This window comes from Ptychodera flava, chromosome 1 (assembly GCF_041260155.1).
Source record: "Ptychodera flava strain L36383 chromosome 1, AS_Pfla_20210202, whole genome shotgun sequence".
Lineage (NCBI taxonomy): Eukaryota > Metazoa > Hemichordata > Enteropneusta > Ptychoderidae > Ptychodera > Ptychodera flava.
The window spans coordinates 21,342,354-21,356,877 of record NC_091928.1 but is presented as its reverse complement, the minus strand read 5'-3'; the positions used below and the strand labels follow the sequence as shown (position 1 = coordinate 21,356,877).

The window sequence follows — 14,524 nt, the reverse complement described above, 5'->3', positions numbered from 1 at the left end:
AAATTACTCATAAAACTAATGTGTAACTTAAAAAGAAAAGCAGATGAGGTTAAATTTGCAGATTGAACCAACATTACTTCACCATCCAATTATCCCAAACTAGTTCCAATCGTGTTACAATTAAAATATGATCAAAATAGAGCTCTACCTTTTCAGTCTGAGACGGATATGTACTGATATACTGATACTGCGTGCGTGAGTGCTTCACGAACTCTACAACGTGTTGAGCGGTCTCAGTCAGAAAAATGTAACAACTTAGCCGGCTATTGAACCACTCTTTTTTGGGAGTGGAGATTTAGCCGAGCGGTTCTGTCTATGGCCTCTCAGCTAGGCGACTGATGCCGTATGTTGTGGGTTCGAATCCGATTGACAACTAGCCGTGTAGTATGGTTCCTTATAATCCTTCACGTGTAACTTCCGTATATACATTTATTCTGGGATTGAAATAAAATATTGATTAGAACAGGTGCTTTGCAATGACTGTTATATAACTCCATCATTTTATCAAAGGTGTACATGTACTCTGGTGTTACACTAGAAGTACGACTGGTCAGCAGTGCGCAGGGTAAGTGGCTGGATGTCTTTGTCGTCCTTCCTTCCGATTATAGCGGACGCACGATGGCGCTGTGCGGTGATGGAGACGATGGCGACTCCAACGACTTCACAAAGAGTAATGGTGAAATCACAGATCTGAACGACTTTGCTGAGTCGTGGAGGTAAGAAAATATTACTAATGACGTAAAGATGAGCAACAGAGAACGGAATACAAGTTTTAGAGGAAGTGTTATAGAAAAAAGTCATGTCAATATTACAGTTTTAATTATCTATTACACGATCTTGAGCTCAAAATTATTTCAGTATAACTTAAAAAACATTTCCATTTGTCGGCGAACAGAAAATTTGCCCTTTCCGACATATGAAGCAGGTGTCGAAAATTTATTGATCAGAACGTCTGTATTCGAATAAAAATTAGGAGAAGAAATCGAAAGGCTGGAAACCATAAGTCTAAAATTCTAATATATATATTTGGCCAATAATCTAGTTCTTTCCAGTGATACTTAAAATCAACATAGACCAGCCCATATGCTCTATGTAGGAAACATGTTGTCTCAATAGGATCCAATTCCTCACAATTTTCAAAAACGTATCATAAATAATACGATGAACACACATGCTATGTGTTCGTCTATGAATTGTTCTTCACTACGGATGCGTATTTCTTTTCCAGGGTTTCAGAGGAAGAGAATTTATTCTTGAAGTACGACCAGCTGTCATGGATACCAGAGCGCAATACAATGTACTGCAACTGTCCAACTGGCATACACGGCTCCAGAATTTGCTGTGGATACGGATTGCACACCGACCAATTAAGACTCGGCACCGACATGACGCACCTTTACGCAACCGGGACTACAGATCAGAGTGAAAAATCTTGCTTCGACCCGCTAGACGGAAGTGTTGCAATTCACGCAGTTACTCCGCAGTGCACCGAGAAAACGGGTCAGGAGAATGTCGGAGATGATCACGTGGAGGCCGCTGGAGACATCCGGTTTGAATATGATTCCGAATTCAAACCGAGCATCCCGGAATGGCCGACACCAAGCGGCATTACAGAGGGAATGGCACGCGTGTTTTGCGGGGAGTTTCTTAGTTCCGCCTCCATCTACTCTGCATGCATCGAGAAGACTAACCTGAATACTCAGAAGTACAATGAAACGTGCCTCACTGATATACAGGTATTTAAAAGATTTCAATGAAAACGCCTTCCCTTTTGTGTATTATATTTACTTTTGAGGTAACTTGTTCCTTGCTCTTTTGCCTACCTGCCAGTGACAGCTGCTTAATATTTCATGCGACAGTTAGAAAGATTTGAAAATTTGCTCGAGGGAAGTTTTAGCAAAAGTCAAAGGTTTTTGTCATCGAGGCGCGAACTACCTTTAAGCAAGCAAAATGAATGTTTCCTTGAGCAAAGAATAAGTTACCTCTTTTCTCCCTTCGCTAAGTTTTTGTTCAACGCAAGAGTACTACTAACATAAGGCTTTAAACCAGAAAGTTTCACTGGCGATTTATCCATTAAAATGTAAGCCATATTTTCCCAGTCACCTCGTTTGATCAGCTTATTCATGGTTGACAGCTAGATTGAAATATCTCATACTTTGTCAGGCGACGGACACCCTCGACTTTGCGCCCTCTACCGCAGCAGCATTCCAATTCGACTGCATGGATCTCGTGCTTCGTAACATCTCTCTGTACGATGACGACGGCCACGGAAACAAAGTACCGCCACAAGAACTAGTGGCCATGCTCTGTCCAAACGATTGCAGCAAACATGGCGAGTGTATCGACAACATCTGCCTTTGTGACGAGGGTTTCACTGGAAACGACTGTTCTCATGATGAAGGACAGCCAATATATCTGAGCTACCTCAAGCACGACGCCCTCTGTGATTTACAATCAAGACCGTGTGAGACAGCGTTTGGTGTCGGAACGAAGTTTGTTGAATCAGAACGACTTATGTGTAAAGTTAAGCTTACGAGTCAGGTACTTTGACTTACAAAAATTCCTTTAATAAGCAGAACTACTTATTTTCAAACGGAATTCGTTCTCATAGTCATCTTTTGAATCAACAATTGCTCATGCTGCATTTTCGAAAAGCTTGGATTTGACAAATAGTTAAAATAATAGTTTATCGGATCATATTCACAGCATGAAAAGTAGATTTCAAGGGAAGGGATCGCTAGAACTGCGCCTGTGCGACTCGTTTTTTACAAACAATGTATTTCATGCATCTCGTCAACATAGCTGCAACCATGACAAACATGTTTCAACTTTCATCAATCGCCAACGTACCTGGGATGTAGCGTTACGTTACGTTTACATTGGTCGCGGATCGTATATGTCCTATGAGCGCAGTTCACACGATCCGCCACTTCTAATTCTACATCCTGATTGAAATAATAACCTTGCTTTTGTTTCTTAAACAACTTAACATTTCTGATATGGTCCAATACGACCTTTGAGCGTAGTTACGACGACTTACTTCCTTTAACACAAGTTGGGAAGTCGGGACAGAGATTGTGAATAAACGAATCTCCAATACCGTTAATTAATATTTAAGATGTTGCTCCACGATTCTTTTCAACCAGAACAATCACATCTCTGTGTATTACACTGAAGCATATCTCATAAGCTCAACGGAAATCGCATGTCCTCTGAGGCACACGGGTATCAACACATATCCAGCAACAGTCACCAACAACGAACTGCCAGTAGAATACTCCGATATTTCCTTCAGCTTGGATGGCGTAACATTCAGCAACGAACTGCTATTCACTGTCTTTGACTCGGTGTGTGTCGAATGTACAGAAAGCGGAAACTGCGACAAAAAGGTGAGAGAAAAACGCTATGGATTCATGTTCTCACGTCCCTTACACACTTGGCGTGTGAGAATATCAGTCTGAGTGGGGATTTGCAGCGTGTTCATTTTTAGCCGGATGCCGACCAAATTGACCGGCTACTTTCGTATTTTGGCCGGCTACTTTTCAGCACTGTTTCGCTCTCTGGCCCGGAAATTCTGGTTTGATAACAATATTTTGATTTTTTTGGTGGTCTTGCAAGCCGGAGATAATATTTCAGAAGTGCCAATGTGGCGGCTATATGTAGTCTAGCAATTTACGCGGTGAACTTGTTGCTATCACTGTATTAAATACCGCGATCAGAGAACGTTGTACTATACTGCCATCATCGTTCTCGAGGTCAACCTTGCTTGCCGATCACAGGCCGAATTATTCCGACGTTCACATCGGTGTAGCCGAAAATATTAGACTAACATACAATTATGTTATGCCCGCGAATAGCCGACCATTTCCGAATAAAGCCGACTTTTGTTTCGCTCAAACGCGGAAAAGAAAGTCGACGCTTGAGAGCTATGGTTTTCTGCGTAAGAGTAGGCCTTGTCTGATGGGTTTGGTAGGTTTTTGATCAAATCTAAAGTGATCAAAAGTTACTGAGTCTCATTTTTCATACATTTGAAACGCCATGTCTATCCATCCATGGTCAATCACGATGCCAATATTCAAGTCGATCGACATCGCGTTTTGTGGAGGGGCCGTGGTTTGTGTGCATCGCAGAAGAGAAAGTCGAGGCTTGAAACTTTGATTTTCTGCGTAAAGTAGGACTTTATCTGTTGGTTTTGGGAGGTTTTAGATCAAATCTAAATAAACAAAAATTACTATGTCTCACTTTTCGTACGTTTGAAATGCTACGTCGATCAGTGTCAAATTCAGGTTGACCGACATCGTGTTGTGTGTACTGTGTTGCAGTTGACTGCCAGTGCTGTACGTGACATACGGTGTGCTGGCGTTCGGTGACGTTAGTTTGGGATTTTATCAACATGAATACTGAAATTTAGCTCTCTTTTTCAATTACTAGTATATTAAACATCACCAAAAATCAATAATCAGCTCGCTGATTCGTTTTATTGTTAAATTAGTACAGTGAATTAAAAATCACTAAAAATTGTGCTCCTATAATTCATGCGAATTGGATAAACTTTGATTTTACTGTAGCTCTGCATGCCAGGCCTGTGTTCCGGCGTTAATGGCAGCCCATAACGCCGGGAACACACAGCCCTGCCATGCAGAGCTAATTTTACTGTATTTTCAATCAAGTTTATTTAAATCAGTAAAAAACTTTATACAGCCAGGCTGGTCAGGATTCTAGCGGATTGTTTTCTGGGTTGTGAAAACCCTATTCTATGATGTATTTCAAAATGTTTTGTTCAGCCATGAGCTAAACATAATTCTACACAGTCTGGTAATTTTTGCTATTATCCTTGTCAACTGAATGCAGTCGACAGGCCCGAGTTATATCAAATTAACTTTTCTGACTTTTATTTAAAACTGTATCCCTTGAAAACATTTTGTAATTTACAATAATAATGATTATTCTGTATGCTGAAATGGTCTTTAATACTGTACAAGAATGCATGAAATTACTCCAAAATGTCTTCAAAATTTAAATTTTCTTGCCATCCCCCATCCCTGAAACCCTCCCCCTGTGTGTATGTTGAAAAAGCCTTTATACACTGTATAAGAATGCATAAAATTACTCAGAAATGTCTTCAAATTTAAAGATATCTTTAACACTCTTATGCTGAAATGGTCTCTTTCATACAGTACAATAATGTATAAAATCACTCCAAAATGTCTTCAAATTTTAGAAAATTCTTGCACACAGGGAGGGGGACCCCCTCCTGAAACCCTCCCTCTGTGTGTATGTTGGAATAGACTTTTATACACTGTATAAGAATGCATTAAATTGCTCAGAAATGTCTTCAAATTTTAAAAATACTAAACACCTCCCCCCACCCAGGGAACCTGGTTGCACACAGAAGCTAACCGCCTACTTTTCTAAAATTTCCGCCTACTTCAAAAATTTTTGAGAACCCTGGATTGATTTGATCTCGATAAATAAAAATGACTGTCCGTAACTCAACAAAGTACTAGAAGTAAAGTAGGAAGGCTTTCTGTGGTAGTCGAAATAATTAAAGTAGCAATAACCGGGAAAAGCTGCCATAAAAAGCAGTTAAGTGATGACCTTTCTCAAAGACATTTCGCTGCATCATAATTGACACGCCATAGAGCGTCTTGCTCGTCTTTCTCATTCCATTCCTTGACTATTAAATACAGTTGCCTGTCGAAGTACATTGAAGTACCTCATTGAGCCATCCCAACACAATGCATTGTCTTCATCATATCATGTTTATTAGAACTACTGTAAAGTTCAAAATAAACGTGAATTTAGTAGTCAAAAAAGAACATTACACCTAGTATATATACTTATTACTGCCCCGGCTTTATTATAAAATAACGGGCGACGCACTGACCATTAACGTTTATTTATGGGCAAGGGCGAGAGGAAAGCCAAAAATTAAAGGGCGAGGCTTGTCGAGCCCGTAAATTTAGGCTTTCCTCTCGCCCGCGCCCATAAATAAACGTAATGGTCAGCGCGGAGTCTGTTATTTCCATTATATATTATCAACGGATTTCCATTATATTATCAACGAACCCCAAAAACCGTCAAAATTTACAAAAAATTCCCATGCGAACGACAACGGGGCCCAAGAACTTGTACTTTGTACAAATCGCAATTTCGTTTTAGCTGTAAAGTTACTATGTTTACGATATTATTCATATTCACGGGCATGTAAACAAACCATTACTGTGTATTCGTGGGCAGTCACGTGGTTCAGCTCGACCAATTATAAAAATGCGATGGACAGGGCATGGTAATATAATGACAAGTTGAATACTATGCATTCGGACGTGATTTATGAGTAAAGCAGGAACTGTATTTGTCTGAAAATTACAGACATAACTTAGATAACGAAAAATACTCATGGCGCTTTAATTTTGCAGTAGATTATATGCATCTATTACAGTATTACATTGAAGTTTTGACGACATCTACAGGGTGTAATCAGAGAAATTAAGTATTCTAGGGTCCAGCCTTATGTGAAACCTGTGCGTTTTTTAATAGGCCGATTCATGTCTCATCGACGGGATGTGCTTCGCTGAGGGAAACCAGCATCGGCTGGAGCCCGGGAAGTACTGCAATCCAGCAAATGACGAGTTTGGATGGACCGAAAAAGGTATTACAAACACTTCCATGACGTAGGTTATTAGCCCGGTGTTGTGTGAATGTTCCCGTAGTGTTGACAGCTACCACAGTGTGTTCGGTGCAATATTTACAATAGACGTGAAAATGTTTTTATGAAACCAACCGACAGACAAAATATTCACGGTCACTACATGTATTTTAGGTTTTCGCTCATTTGTTTCTCACAGAGGGATTCGAAGTCACAGTCAGATTAAAATGAACATAAAGTTTTTGAACGTTTTAATGACATAACGTTCTAATTACAATTTAGTGTACGGTATTATCGTAGAACATTTTGTTCTTCATTTAATCGACTGTGCTACAATTACCTAAAGTAGATGCGTGGGGCCCGGCTCTGAGGACAGACAGAGATAGACAGAAATGTACAGCCATACAGGTATACAGACTGTCAGATAGGTTATTTGTATACTGCATTTCACGGAACGCATACTGTTTTGAAAACGTATTACTAATAGGTCATTTTAACCATTCCTAGATATCATTTGGACCACCGACTCGGCCAATTGGACTGAACCAACAACAATCTCTCCTGGAGAATCAAGCGCTCCAAACAGTTCGGTAAGATATTTAACCTTAGGATAGCTCATTGTATACATTGCGTACACAAAAAATGATACAATAATGATTTCATCTGGATCGATACCCGGATTCTCCGCCACATATTGCAGCTCACCGTCTCCCTTAAAGCTGGCGCGATGACGTCGGGATTCAGAAACAGTGTAGAGGTTCATCGCAAAAGAATTCTTATACATATTGCCAGGTTTTGTCCCTTCGCCTTTCAGTGCCGGTGTTCGTAAAGACACCCTCCTTTATACAATCTGCACAGTGGTTATTTACATACAATTGAAATGTAAAGTCGTCATATAATCCAATGTACATGTGGATCGAAACCTTTCCACACTGCTATGCGAATTTATATAATAACCATTTTATGGCCTTGTTTACGATTGGTGACGAAATGTAACAAGTGTAGGTATTATGCCATTATTGTAACGTTGACGTCAAAGTGAATGACTTCCATAACAATACAAATCTTAATCATTGCGTAAGTCATAATATTAAGACCTTGCATTGAAATATCCAATTTGCTGTAGATTTGTCTATATTAGTCCCTGTCTATCGGTCTGTCCTCCTGCCTGTCTCTTTGAGTCTATATATTTTTATGTAACTGTACCTCCTCTCTGTCTGTCTGTCTATCTGTCTGTTTGTTTGCCGGCCTGCCTGCCTGCCTGTCTGTCTGTCTGTGTCTCTCTTTCGGCGTTGTTTACATCTTTTATATATACTTAACAAGTTTGAAACCAATCATATCCTTTGTTTAAAATATTTCTTTTTGAGATTTTTTGATGTAAATCTTTACGTTTAGGAGGTACTAGTTCTAACAGCGATAACGGGGATGTATTATTTTGTTACAGGGAGGATGGCAAATCTTTATTGGGTTTGTTGGTGGAGTTCTCTTTGGTGCAGCTGTGATTTGTGAGTAAAATATTGATTTTGCGAACGAAATTTCAACAACAAGGCAAACCCATGTATAGCCGGTATCGATTTGAGTAAATCGGCTGTATAAACATGTATACCAATTTTTGAAACATGAGACATCTAAACACTAGAAAAGAAGTAAACATGTTGATCAAAACATGCTACAGATGGTTAGAATGTACTTTCCATCACCAGACTACGAAAAGACGACTCCTAAGGTAACACTGAGAAGGATGTTCTTTAAATGATATGATAAGCGCAGCTGTAACCTAAAAAATAAAGTCGATATACGAAAAGCTATTTTGAGGGGCTGTAAAACGCCTAGACTGCGCAGGTGAAAAGGACACACACACACAACAACAACAAACTGCTTCGTAAAAGTGCTTAAGCTACGTCCATTACTTATCATTACACCTCGGCAGAGCTATCAAATGAAAAACATACATTTACTTGTCCTGAGGTTCGAGGATGTGGTAAACATCTTCATATCACATATAAATTCTCTATAGGAAGGAAATCATTTTCTAGTTATAATTATTTGCAGGCTCCGTTTTCTATATACTGCGTAGACGGGCGGTAAGTATGTGTTATGCTATTCTCGCCGTCAAGGAATCGGATGTGCACGTGCACACACTAACACACACAAACACACACACACATCCGTCCATTCATCCATCCATCCATCCATACATAGATACATAGATAGATAGATAGATAGATAGATAGATAGATAGATACATACATACATACATACATACATACATACATACATACATACATACATACATACATACATACATACATACATACATACATACATACATACATACATATTGATTGATTAGTGATTGTCCTCCTTTTTCTACGTACTAGTTGAAATAGTTTACAAAGCTTATATAAGGTGTCTTGAGCGTGTTATCTTTAAGGTCGATATCGTCTATATTATTCTCATACTACTCTTTACTTTACGTTAAAGACTGATTTGTCCTCGGAAGACTTCTTATTGTTTGGTATGAATAGATTTATGTGTAAACATTGATTTATATGATTGTTTCTTTGGTGCTTGTTTGATAATCTTTTCTATTGTTTTTTGTTTGAGAAGAACAAGGACAATCTCGAAGGTCGTTTGAATAGGGCAGATTCGAATCACTATAACACAGAATGTCCAGATGGCACGGCATGTGATGAAACGTACGAAAGTGTTGGGCGTGAAAATGTCAGCATGGAATTGCAGCCACCGGCCGAGATATATGAAGATATTGACAACCGTATCAGCATGAAAGTAGAGGGCGTCACTCATCAGAACGAGTCTTACACCGATCTAGTCGATTTTCAGGAGCAAAAGTATGAAGAGTTGCAAAGGAAACGGAGACCCGTTGTTGGCAATCGAAATGCGTAGATGTAGTCTTAAAAGTACCGTCGTTTTATTGCTAAACCTTCATCTATTTACTGCTGTAACCATCATATAAAACATTAGGTGTGTAAAAATATCCTACGGAGAGGGGTTCGAAATCCGCATGCGTCGGGACAAAGCCAATATCAAATATTAATACGGACTACATTTCTAACCCTTACATAAAATGACAGCAATCATTGCAGAAGTCATTCGATATCAGGAAACGACTTTCCATTTATTTTATTTCTCATAACTCATTTGAAAAATTTAACGCTTGTTGAAAATTGTCTCTAGCTTCATACGGGAAATTCGTAGACAAATATAAAGCTTTCGTAGACCCGTACATTTAAGTCAGTATCTTCGCCCGATTACAGTGGTTCTCTAACCTATCCACGTTATTGCTTTTTATATCCACATTTTGATTTATTCGGTACCATTCGGATTTATTCGGTAACAGTTTCGTTTTTTTTATCATACTCTTCGCGATATACTAGAGTGTTTTACATGGATGCAATGCAAGTTTGTGAAGATAAACATTACTTTCTCGTCGAAATGATTACAAAAAGGTGTCTTCGTAGAAAATTTTATTCAAAAATAAAACTTTTAACATTGACAAAGTTTGTTAAAACACATAATTTAAAGGCCTTAAATGGAGATCAAATCTTTTCTTTCCATCGGATTATTTTCCAAGGTTAAAAATAGTAGAAACAGCCGGAAACAGTTATATGGTTTGATAACTTTCCTCAAGACATTTAATTTAACGTAATAAAAATTGTCGCTCCAAGTTCCTTGCTGTTGAAAGGATGTTAATGAGAAAATGCAGTAGACAAATCAGCTTACGCAGCAGAGCCGCGGATTTGCAAGATGCGTCTTTAATTGGTTGATGAGAATAAAAGGTTACACTATTTTGATAAGACGGTATATTTTTCACTAAAGAGGGGCTTGTAGGGATGAAGTATTTATCTTTCATGTCTCTACGTACATCAGATGATTGCTTTCTTCCTACATGGCCAGCGATTCCCATTAGAGTCACGTGATCCGCAAACGTTTCGATTGTAACCGGTGGACATAACGAGTAAGAGGTTATTCAGCACTAAAACACATGCTAGATGGTATTCTGCATTCGTTACGTCTTTTTTGAACAAAAGATTTCTTTAAACCCTTATAAGCAGTTTCTTGCATTGCAAGAAATATGTGCTAAAATGCCACATATAGTTATGGCTAACAGAGCTAATCTAATATCTCCTACTGTACGGGAGTTGTCTTTATAAGACTGTTTCTTGTTCGAGTGACAGATGCAGAGACTACATGTCTTCAACTTTTTGTGACAATAGCAAGTTAGTACAAAGATGACCTGATAATTTTCAGTAGGAGAGAGTGTGACTACATGTTCCAGTTTTGAGTAGCGTGCCTTGAATCTCGCAGTGGTTTGGTAGAATAATACGCATGCGGTGAAGTGCACAGATGAACTTAGGCTGTGAAGTCATCGATACAAACTTTAAGCTACGTGTCTTTGATTGTTGGAAGATGAGTTACTCCGAGAAAGAACTAAAACGAAACCGGGGACAAAGCACAGTACTGGATGTTATATCTAAGAAAGGCAGCCAATAATGGGACAATTTAATTTTACCTGCCTGGAAAAAAGTCTCTGGTTTACTTAACATTTCTTAACGAAGTCGTACATGGAAATGTTTCACCCACAAATGAGTTACACCACTCCTTTAGAATGTGTCAACAAAGTAGCTTGCAAAAAAACAAACAAATTTATTTTAAGTATTACTACAGAGGCATATCAAACAAGCAAGCAAGTTACTGAAGAGCTACATAAAATGGATTTCCATGACCTAAATTTGAAGATATGACGTACAAGATGGTTAAGATTTAACTCCATGTACGTGCAAATAATTTCGGGTTGCTTCTTGATTCACATGATTACAAGTTTTATTTTCGGCGGCAGCAAAAAAGTAAAGAAAACAAAAACCAAAAACGTTTTTGACTGTTGACAAGTTTACAACTGCTTAAAATAAAGCAGCCGTCATATGTGTGCAAAGAAGATTTGATAAATGTTTGTCTATATTATTTTAAATAAGTCGTAATTTTACACCAAAACAGTGCTACTCGATGATGTATATATTGCATTTTATTCTGTGACATGTGGTATAATAAGTAACGTTTTAAATGTGGCTGGAACACGCACACTAGCTACATTTCTTTTTTTCATGGAGCCTGAAATTTAGGAGAATTCATACTGCAATGCCAAACTTACATCTGGGGCGTCGGTTATTTCAGCTTGGTCGCGGCTGTATGCTCTGTCATCGCCCGTGAGACATTTGGTATAGACAAATTTGTCTCCCCTTCAAATGCATATAGGCAAGTTGTTGGACCGTTGATATTTCCACTGGGAACTAGTAATGTTATTTATGAATCACTAGTGCTTATTCTGTCCGCTATACCATGCACCATGAAGAAGTTTATCTAATTAGGACTTATTCCATTATTTCCCAGTTTCAGCTGACATTTCCTGAGAAGTTTTGGAACAATATTCAGGAGGGGCTTGTGGTGAAGGGACATTTTAAAGCAGTTACCCACTGGACCACTGCATTTACATACTGGACCACTGCATTTGAACTCAATACTGCTAATATCATTCTTCCAGCAGTGTTGCCATGTAAATGAATTTTTGAGAATGATACCATTCTTCAGAGATTTGCTTGTCCAGGGGATCTTAAATTCGGAAGAAAAGACGTTGCTAACGCTTGACCATACGCATGCGTGAATATTTACTTGTCGCATAATAGTCGGCCTCCGTATGATTCTCTCGTGGAATATAAACGTACGGACGGTGAGTGAACGTTTAGGAATCTATTCATTTTCAGAGGAAAATACAAACAAGGGACTTCAATATTGTTGTACAGCATTTTGCACCAGTGCAAAACAACTATCAGGGACTCCCCCTTATTATCCCCAGTCGCACTATCTTATGACTTTGATGTAAAAATACTTGGCGTGGATACCATAACACGAAATTTAACAAATTAAATCTACTGAACTACATCGGGAATTGCAAAGCCCTCAGGGTGTGGCATTCCTCTTTACAGTGTTTCATGCCACCATTCGCACTGCACTGGAATGAGGAACTAACACCCGCTATACAGGTTATAGGCTACCCACGCCAAAAAAAATTAATCTTAAAGTGTACACGTACAGGTGAAATCTTACTGTAGCGCTTAGCCAGAAGTATCGAGCGAGGCGAACCTAGGAAACTGTTCGTATTAATTATATCAAGTTACAGAATGCACCGAGGGGACAGACATTAAGACTGTCAATATTTTACAGTATTTTTGGTCTAGCACACTGAGGAAATAAAGTTTTCACCTGCTCACTTTTAAGAATATCGAAAATCTTATTTCCCCCACACAGAGATGGTGGCCATTTTAAATTTCAAGTGTCGGTAAACATTGAACACCATTGGAACTAATTTGGGATAATTATACTTGATATTTTTCAAATTTCTCAAAAGTGTTAGGTGCTCTATAGCTGAATGTTGCAATATAAGTAATTAGTCATGAAAACAAGTGTGTAACTTAAAAAGAAAAGCAGATGACCTTACATTTGCAGGTTAAAACGACCTTACTTCCCCATCCAATTATCCCAAATTAGTTTCAATCGTGTCATTGATTGGCTTCCCTAGTACAAACTTTTGAACAGCAGCAGCCTCTGAATTTTATTATTGATTTCAAAAGCGAATGGTTTTATGATTCATTATTGAGAGTTCGAGCAAAAGTACTGCCTTAAACATTAATAAATCGCGAGCATTCTACAGCAATTTGAAGACAATGTGTTCTATTTTGTGTACAATTTTCAAGCATTACCGCTGTCTCCCTCAAAGCATAATTTGGTTGGTATAAACCGAACATTTTCACGGCTTGAATTGTCCCAATGTAATATTCAAAGATATATACTCAAAAATATAGCCCATTTCTATTTAGGAAAGGAATATGGGTAACGATTACGTCTGTTTCGAGCGAAGAACAGAAATCTAGCCTTAGGGCGGTTGGATGGGTGGGGAACTTCGAATGCCACCCATTTACGTGTCAATTCTGACATGAACAGAACATTCTCTGGCAACGAGCGGCAGATCGGACGGTTATATCTGATTGGTGGATTGTCATAATTTTCAACAACTTAAGGAGTCTGAAACTTAGGGTTTTCACTATCTGTTTGGCTGTTATGAAAGAACCAACAGAAAATGAGCTGTATAATATTCAAAGTCTTATGATTTCGCTCATGAATATAGCCTATTGTTATAACGGAAATGTGGGTGTATTATTTCGGCAGTCTGTTTGTTTACCGAAAGCATGATCAGACAAATCGTTATGTTTGCATAGTATTTTGGAAGGGTTTCGTAATGTGTTAAACATTTAAAGTGAAAAGATATCCAATTTGATGTGACATGTTGGAGTGGTTTTATTTCCGGAGACTTAGTGTTCAAAAATAAGAGTCGTCACAGCGCTACACGGAAGTACACAGGACCTGGGTACTTGAGTGTTGGAATTCGGTTGTGTCTGGACGATAGGTTTTGGATTGGGCTGGCTCTCTCATTACGTCAGATTCACTTTGTTGTGAATCATGGTTAATCTTACGCCATAAATGCACCTAAAATCACAGTCAGTCGTGCTTCAGCGACATTGACGCAATTTGGTGTCGCCAATACTTCGCTCAAACAACAAATACCGAGCTAGGTGTTCAGGGTGTCTCATTTCCTTTCGCCCTTAAGAGAAAGAGCAAAGTTAGATCGTCAGGGTACTTCAAAATCGACATTACATACCAGTAAAAAATTGAGATAGCTGATCTGCGTGTAAAGAATTGTTAAATAAATTATTAACCACGGGGGCGACCCCTCAAATGTCCCTGAGTCACGATAATGTTTTTTACGAATCAACGCCTGTGTAGTAACAATGAAATATACCA

General features: G+C 38.7%; 1 protein-coding gene across 1 annotated transcript in view; it reads left to right on the top strand.

The window, feature by feature from the left end:
- The window catches only part of LOC139143494 (von Willebrand factor D and EGF domain-containing protein-like), a 57,466-nt gene extending 49,304 nt beyond the window's left edge, over positions 1 to 8,162 (top strand). The window contains exons 14-20 of the mRNA XM_070713865.1: positions 511 to 716; positions 1,229 to 1,736; positions 2,164 to 2,541; positions 3,147 to 3,389; positions 6,541 to 6,652; positions 7,157 to 7,239; positions 8,094 to 8,162. Coding sequence (XP_070569966.1) covers positions 511 to 716; positions 1,229 to 1,736; positions 2,164 to 2,541; positions 3,147 to 3,389; positions 6,541 to 6,652; positions 7,157 to 7,239; positions 8,094 to 8,162 — 1,599 coding nt within the window. The remainder of the gene's footprint in view (positions 1 to 510; positions 717 to 1,228; positions 1,737 to 2,163; positions 2,542 to 3,146; positions 3,390 to 6,540; positions 6,653 to 7,156; positions 7,240 to 8,093) is intronic.
- Positions 8,163 to 14,524: the final 6,362 nt, after the last annotated feature.